Source organism: Cuculus canorus, chromosome 8 (genome assembly GCF_017976375.1).
Source record: "Cuculus canorus isolate bCucCan1 chromosome 8, bCucCan1.pri, whole genome shotgun sequence".
NCBI lineage: Eukaryota > Metazoa > Chordata > Aves > Cuculiformes > Cuculidae > Cuculus > Cuculus canorus.
Window position 1 is genome coordinate 7,485,171 of NC_071408.1, and position 8,357 is coordinate 7,493,527.

Genomic DNA, 8,357 nt, shown 5'->3' on the forward strand with positions numbered 1-8,357 from the left:
AATATTTAATAGTTCCTTCTTTCAAGATATTGCACTTAAGTGGAGGAGAAAGGGAAGATTATATATTGCAAGTCTTTTCCCTATAACTGGCTTCCCTGCTAGAAATAAAACTGTACTGAAACTGAAATATATTATCATCAGTAATTATATTTTCTTGTATTTTTCTATGTAAACACAGAGAAAAATTAAAACCAAATTAACAGATATAAATTTAATAACTCTCTTAAAACTGATATCCTGTAAATAACACTAAGAGTGTTTAAAATTAATCAGTAGTGAGCTATCTTCCATTTATTAAAGAAGAATTTCCATAGCTGATCAATCTTCTATATCAAGTTTAGCAGGAAAAAAAAATACAAAAGCATGAGGAATAAATTACCATGGTTGAAATAAAATCTTAATGTTAGAGACATCTAAGAATACACAATATATATATTTTGTTACACATTTTACCATAAGATGGCGATACTTAAACACTTCACAGTCCATAAATAACCTAGTAAGTTTAGCATAAAAGCCCTGTCAAGAGTGCCTGTGGACAGCACTCTTGAGTCAGCAATGGCACGATAAGATACCCAAGTTTTTTTTGCCAGGCAATATTTTGAAGTAGTTGATCGGTAAAATAAGTTATTACTTGAACATTTATATAGGTCATGAATAGGAATGTATTGTGTATACTTTGAAAGGTCTGATGTGGTTTATTTCCATAAGCTGAATAGTTTGTGAGTGTCAAGGGCACGTAAAAAGTTGTCTGTCTAGTCACGAGCATATTGCACAATTCTTTTGGAAAAGGAAGATTTTAACATCCCCTTGTTTCCTATGATTTGTTTCAAAAGATATATTTGCTTTCCAGCCTGCAGGGCAGAAAATTATTACTCTATCTCAATTTAGCATAAAGCTAGACAAATAACAGCAATGCATCCATCTGTAAAGTGAGACTTCAATCAGAACTTGTACTTATTTGCTAATCCCCCCCCATTTTATGCTTATTTTTTTTCACAGAAATACCAAATCTGTTTTTCATAGTCAAAAAGCTAAACAATTATCTGCCATGTGGCATCTTTTTTTTATGCTTAATATGGTGTGGTATCTTAACCAAGGGTTCTAATAACCATTTGATTGTGTGTTTTCATTTCTGAAAACCCAGAATCTGATGAAGGGCTCTTATTTTTCATAATCTTGATGACCTTTGAGCTTTCTGTCTTGTGACCCCTTCACAAAGTTAAAAGAGCCTGCAATGAACATTTTAATATCCCTGAAAATGTCACACAGAGTGATGAATAAAGGCCATTTTTATGCCCTCTGCACAGTATGCCACAGCAAAAAGTGCTAGAAGCAAAGTTTCAAAAGTTAATTTATGCCATTTCATTTCAGTGGCTCATCTGCTTTTTAGTGCTGGATGGTGACAGACACATTAAGATGGAGCATTTCTTCCCACTATTATTTTGGAGCATATCTCTGACACCTGAACTAAAATAAGAATTCTGCCAGCTGAAACTCATTTGCTTCATTAGTGGTTTTACCCCTCTGTGGCTAGACAGGGATACAAATATTTCTTTTCCTGCTTTCAGGCAGCCTCTTGAAGTCTCTTTGCTTTAATTTATCTTGCTAAAAGTAACAGAAGACAGAAAACCAAAATAAAATGAGTGTGTAGAAGCCTCCAATTGTAATGTGACCATGTACTGCTATTCACACAGATGTGGAACTCCGGTGCATTGCCTGATGAGTCTCTTTACAGACATAGCACTCTCTGATACTTTCAAATAGCTCCTACTTAATAGCACTGATATAATTAATTATTTAGCTAGTGTTATTAATCCTCTATCACCTCCTGCTTTTTTTAAGTTGTCAGTGTATCTTACTGATTAAAAAGCAGTCAGAATACTGCAACCACAAATCAGATTTCCACTGAATTGCTTCTTAAGTTCTATCTATTTATTTTTAAAGAGGATCTTGCCTTTCATACTGTGGGAAATTCAGTACATATTTGTATATGATTAATTTATGTGATTAATTCCTTTATGGTAAAGGAGAAAACCTACCAGAGGAGCTGAATATTACCTCATACCTTGTCTGGTACCTAAAGAGTGCATTACAATGACATTTACCAACATACAATATCAATTGTGGCAACACAGTATGAACTCCTGCTGATAATGTACTGCAATGCAATACGAGTGTTTTCTCTCATTACTTTGTTATAATGCTCACAGTTACAGGATTACATGTCACAAAAAAAGACAAATGAGAGAAGTTCTCCATCCCCAAGGTGCAGCGCTACAGACGCCTGCAGGCCTGGGGGGTTTCACACTTCATTCTCCAAAGAGGTATAGTGCAATTCTGATTTTTTAAATAATTTAATCTAAAACCACCACGACAAGCCAGGCTGCGTGGCAAAAACATGCTGTTTACTTTTATCATTATTTCAATATCAGATGTGATCTTCCAGCGACCTGAACAGATCTGCAGATAATAAAACTCCACCGCAGCCTGGAGCGTGGCTGTAGTCCTAAACCCAGTGCCTTCACGTGATGCCTCTGATTCCACTCTAAACAAATTTATTTCCAGTCGGAGCCTGTCTATCCCTGTGCCCTGCACCCAGCCCGCTTCCCCAGCACCGGTGAGGTCTCCGAGGTCTATAAATACGGCCAGCCTCGGGCCGGGAAGCAGCTGTTTGCTTCAACCGGGGAGCCTGCGCCGCTCCGTCCCCTTTCCCTGTGCCGCCCATGGAACTCGTGCGCGGGGCGGGAGACCGCGGGTGCAGGATGTGCGGTCTCCGCGCTCTCGCAGTCCCGCTTGTTAGCGCTGTCAGGACCACGGACAGCGGCTCCGGGCTCACCGCGCTGGTGCTTTCAGGACCACGGAGAGCGGCGCCGACCCGGCCGCCCGGGCAGCCAAGGACACCCGCGGGTCCGGGCGAAGTGGCCGCCCGGCCGGCTCCTACCTTGGAGGGATCGAGGCCGGCTAGCAAGGACAGCAGCAGGAGGTTGAGGATGTTGGCTGGCGCCCGCATCCTGATCCCGGGGCTGCCTCTCCGCGCCGCTCCTCTCGGTCATTCACTTCGCTCCCGCCGCAGCGCCCGCGCCGGCAGCCGCGCTCTGCGCCCGCCCGCCGGAGCCTGAGTGGAGGCGGCAGCGGCAGCCGCCCGGGGGACGCTCATTCCGCGGGCAGTCTCGGCTCGGGGACGGCGATGCCCGCGCCGCCGAAGCGGCTCAGCTGCCCTGTCCCACCCTCGCCCCTCCCCTCCGCCCCCGGCCAGCCCACCGACAAAGTTTGGGGCTCGGGAGACGGCGGCGGCGAGAGCGGTCGGACAGGCGCGGGGAGCGGATGTGACATCACCGCAGTGTCGGGGCGGCGGGGGGCTCGGAGACCCTCGCAGAGCGGCTCCTGAGCCCCTGCAGGCCCTGCACTCCTGCAGCCCCTGCTCCCTGCAGTCTCTGCTCCCTGCAGCTCCTGCAGCCCCTGCTCCCTGCGCCCCTGCAGCCCCTGATTCCCTGCTGCCCCTGCAGCCCCTGCTCCCCTGCAGCCCCTGCTCCCCTGCTCCTCTGCAGCCCCTGCAGCCCCTGCTCCCCTGCAGCCCCTGCTCCCCTGCTCCGCTGCAGCCCCTGCGCCCCTGCAGCCCCTGCAGTTCCTGCTCCCCTGCAGCCCCTGCTCCCCTGCAGCCCCTGCTCCCCTGCTCCTCTGCAGCCCCTGCAGCCCCTGCAGTTCCTGCTCCCCTGCAGCCCCTGCTCCCTGCAGCCCCGCGGCGCTCCCCAATGCTTTCCGCTGCTCAGGGCTCCCCGCAGCCAGGCACCGTTCGCCCTTGGGGTGGCTCCTGGAAGGAGCGCCAGAGAAAGGGGGAAAGGCAAGGGCAGGTTGTTCTGCGGGTGCGGGGAGAAGGGCTTCGCCTGGAGGATCCTGCCCTTTCACTCCCCAGCGAGGAAGTGCAGTCAGGGCTCGGCTGAGCCCCGAGGAGGAGGGAGGCGATGCTCTGCTGTCCAGCCAGGTGAAGGGCTTCCTAGCTTGCTCTGTACGAGACTGGTGTCTTCTGTCTTCAAGAGCTAAGACCACCGCTCAGAGACAATGGAGTGGAAACTGCTCTGCCCACATGAAAAGATTTCATATCCTTGGCGTAATATTCCCAGATAAAAAATGCCAATTTTCACGACAGTGGCTTATTATATTTTAGTCTTCTAGGCTTAAAATAACCAGATTTTTTTGTTGTGAGTGCATCAAAATTTATGTTTTATAGTAAGATCAATGAGAGAAGCCCTGTTTGGGCCAGTGGCATCTGTTACAAAGATGTAGTCTGTGGGAGGTAGATCTGCAAAGTGTGGTACCTCATGTGAGAAACACATTCATTGGTAAAATATTGAAAAGGACAAAGTCTTTGAAGCAAAGGCAATAATATTTTTATTTTACAATTCAGCACTGAGTTGGATGTCCTTCTACAAAAGGCATCACATCTTAAAAAGCAATGGGTATATATACCAGTTTTAGAGAAAGGACCGTGTAAATCCTCAAAGAATTTATTTTATTTTTTTTTTTTTTTTGGTTATCCAACCCTGTCTGGAGACTTCCTTTAGGTTCTCTCCTGACCTAAACCAGCTGTATCTTACAAGACAACTAAACATATCAATAAATTCTCGCAGCCCTAAGACAGGTTATCTCTTGACCTAAACCAGCTACATCTTACAAGACAGGTTTATGTGATGAGATAATTAAACATACAAACCAGCTGCAGCAAAACTTATCAATGAATTCTCACACTCATGACAAGAAAAGGAAATTTTAAGAGTTTATGAATGAACTTCCATTGTCATTCCAGGGTCTACAAGGAGCAAGAATCCTCTCTGATACAGTCTCTATTGAATTTCCTTGTACAAAGAAGGTACAAAAAGTCATAGAAAGGAGACTAGATAAGCTTTTTTTCCCTGTAGAAAGGATGTAAAAGGTCTATTTTCTATGAAGTAACTATAAAAATATAAAAATGGACAGCTGCATGGACTAATATGGTTGGATTCAATAATAAGTAAAGTAGCGGTACCAAAGCATTGAAAATCTAAGTTTCGTCAAAGGACAAAGTGAGTAGTACTTTCAAAAGGAGCAATTTTATATGTTCTAAAGCTACAAAGGTAGATATGAAGGTACTTAGATTTTTTCTGCAGTACTTCAGTGAATAGTTATTTTCCTTCCCTTTATTTTCCCCACACTTTTCTCCTCTTCCTTTTTCCAGTCTATGGTAGATGAAACTGGTGAAATGTATGAACAATTATATCAATCATAGAATGCAAACATTTTCAAGAGCTTCAAGGGTGCGTCTATGTTTGTCCACTTCTTAATGCTGCATGGAGCACTTGTCTTTGAAATCAGTAAAATATTGAAGAGTATAAGTTAAAAATAAAACAAATGGTACCTCTGAAGAAGTGAGTCTTAGATCTCCTGAACTCATCTGATACTTTTATATGTTGCAAACTAATACTGTTTGATAAATGAAGAAGTAACAAAATGTGTTTCAAAGGGATGACATGACGTGACCCAATTCTGTTCCACTTGATTTTAACAACCCATTAAGAAGAAAATGAAAATATCTAATAGACTTACTTGTCTGCCCTCTAGCAACCTGACAAATCTTTTTTTTTTTTGGTCGGAAAAGGTTATCTGAAAAGTGGTAAGAATCGCTAGCAATTAGTACTTTTTAATAAACCAAATTATTTCAGGTATCTGAAAAATTAAGCAAAATTCAAGTCCACATGAGATGTTTTTATTTCTGCTGTATGCCCCGAAGCGGCATGAGATTACCTGATTGTGAAGATCTCTCTCTTAACAAAGCTTTTAATCATCCTTAAAACCTATGAAAATCTACACTTATGACATTTCTTCTTGAATTCTTTGTATGGAGATGGCTGCAGTCAGGGTAAAATAGTCACGAGAGAGAATAAAAGAGATATCAAAAGCTTTCCTACAGGCATCAGTGACAGTGTTAGCGAAGTGGAGGCATGCTGAAGACAGCTTGTCCAGATAGTGAAGGATATTCTCAGTGTGTGGCTAAAGTTATAGCAACGTCTGTTTCACACTCTGTTGCAGGACTATGGCTAGCAGTTGGAATAAGACTGATACTTGTTCACTTGGGCACACTAGAAACTGAGATTGATAAATTGGATGTGGGTACTGAATTATATATAAATAAGTTCCAAGTTCTGCAGTTTGAGTTTGATAGATTGAAAGTTCTGATGGGAATTATGACAAAAGAAAAGATACACAGGGATCTGTAGAAAGACACTCTTTAAATTTTTTTATAGAAGGTTGCAGCTGAAAATTGTATTTTGAATTGCAGCGTTTTTGAATATTTTTTCTAGACAAGAATTTTTTTCATGGAATCTGTCTTATACTTACACTGGATATTTCCTGGGTGTTGAATTTTCCACCAAGTTAGGAAGATGGCCCAGATTTGGAATTTTAGGCATTCTCCATATTTAATATAAGTATAAAAATTTAGGGAATTGGGAAGAGGGGTTAAATACTGACCCTTTTTGACTTTAATGGAACTGAAATGTCCTTGAAGAACACAAGTGTGTCTTTCATTATGGAAGAGATTTTGTTATTTCAGTGAGACTAAAGAGAGAAAAAGATAAAACCAAAATTAAGCTGCAAATGATACAGAAACTAAACTTTTATGATAGATGTTATAGTTAATTTCATTTGTAAGGAATGTGAGAGAAACAGATTGCTTGAAATGTTGTTAAATCAGGTGAACAGGAACATCAGTAAAATACCAATTAATTTAATTTAGCCAGTGAAGAGTATGTAGATGTTAAATATACAGAGATATTGCAGATATGGGAGAAAATTCAGGACTACTGTCAATTAGTAAATTTGCTTATATTTGGGTATGCTTTGCCATCCAATTCACGTGTACTTTATCAGTCATGTAAGGCGAGTCATCTGCTATGGAATCCATCAATACTACAATCTCACTTCCTAATCTACATTGCTATATTAGGTAGTTACAATATTGAAAGGAGGTTTTAGAAATATATTTTGTCAGAGTATCTGTCCTAGTGATGATTACCTTACTAAATAAAATTGTACAAATAGGTCAACACTGTGTTTTTTGAAATCCTACAAATACCTGAAAAATAGATTTTGTTTTTCTGTACGTTATGAAAATTGAAAGGTGACTAAATACGTATTGAAAATAAACCCAGCAGCTGATGTTTTTCCTGTTCGTCATTTTTTTTTTTATTCATTTTTTTAGGAACTTTTCTGTGAAAATTACCTTCTGTTATATATATCTCTGTAAGAGTGCACCGAAAACAGTTAAAATTCAAGTTCTGAAGAACTGCAATACTAGTGTTATTCCCCCATGAGCTCACTGGCAATGCCAGTGTGAAGTGCACTGTAGATGGAAGTAGCTGTGAATCAGCAGAATTTTTACTGGCTTCTATGAAGTATACACAGTCGCACAACAGATGTACAGAAATGTTTAGGTACCGGGTAAAGTGGACAGGTTTGACTGAGAACCAGTGAGTTAGGCATCTCATTCAGATTTGCAACTCTTTCTCTAAAACTGATCCCAGACCCCTAAATCTGAGACCCCCTGAGCCTCAGAAAGCCCCAAGCCTGAGACCCCCATGTCTGAGACAACCCTGAGCCTCAGAGACCCCCGAGTCTGGGAACCCTCAAGTCTGAGACCCTCGAGCTCAGCCCCTCTGAGCCTCATAAACCCCCGAGTCTGAGACCCCCAAGCTCAGCACCCCTCAGTCTCACAGTCCCCCCAACTTGCTCCTCTGAGACCCCCAAGCTCAGCCCCCCTGAGCCTCACAGAACCCCAAGCTCAGTCTGCAAGGCTGAGACCCCAGAGCCTCACAGACCCTCAGCCTCGTCCCCCCAAGCCTCACAGAGCCCCAAGCTCAGACCCTCTGTGTCTGAGACCCCTGAGCCCCACAGAACCCTGAACTCAGCCCCCTGAGCTTCACAGATCCCCAAGTTCAGGCACCCTGAGCCCCACAGACCCCCAAGCTCAGCTCCCTGAGACTCAGAAATCCCCAAGTCTGAGACCCTTAAGCTCAGCCCCCCTTGAGCCTCACAGACCCCCAAACTTGCCTCTCTGAGACCCCTGAGCTCAGCCCTCCCGAGCCTCAGAGACCTCCAAGCTCAGACCCTAAGGGTGAGACCCCAGAGCCCCACAGACCCCTGAGCTCACTCCCCCTGGCCCGAGATCCCCTGAGCCTCACAGACCCCCAAGTCTGAGAACCCCCAAGCTCAGCCCCTCTGAGCCTCAGAAACCTCCACATCTGAGACCTCATGAGCCTCACAGATCCCCGAGCTGAGCCCCCCCCTTAACCTCACAGAGCCCCAAGCTCAGACCCCAAGGC

The 8,357-nt window shown here is 43.7% G+C and overlaps 1 protein-coding gene across 1 annotated transcript in view; it reads right to left on the minus strand.

Annotated features, from left to right (window-relative positions):
- Positions 1–3,236, minus strand: part of OLFM3 (olfactomedin 3) — a 69,027-nt gene extending 65,791 nt beyond the window's left edge. The window contains exon 1 of the mRNA XM_054073656.1: positions 2,945–3,236. Within this exon, the coding sequence (XP_053929631.1) occupies positions 2,945–3,013 (69 nt within the window). The 5' untranslated portion in view covers positions 3,014–3,236. The remainder of the gene's footprint in view (positions 1–2,944) is intronic.
- Between the last annotated feature and the right edge of the window lie 5,121 nt (positions 3,237–8,357).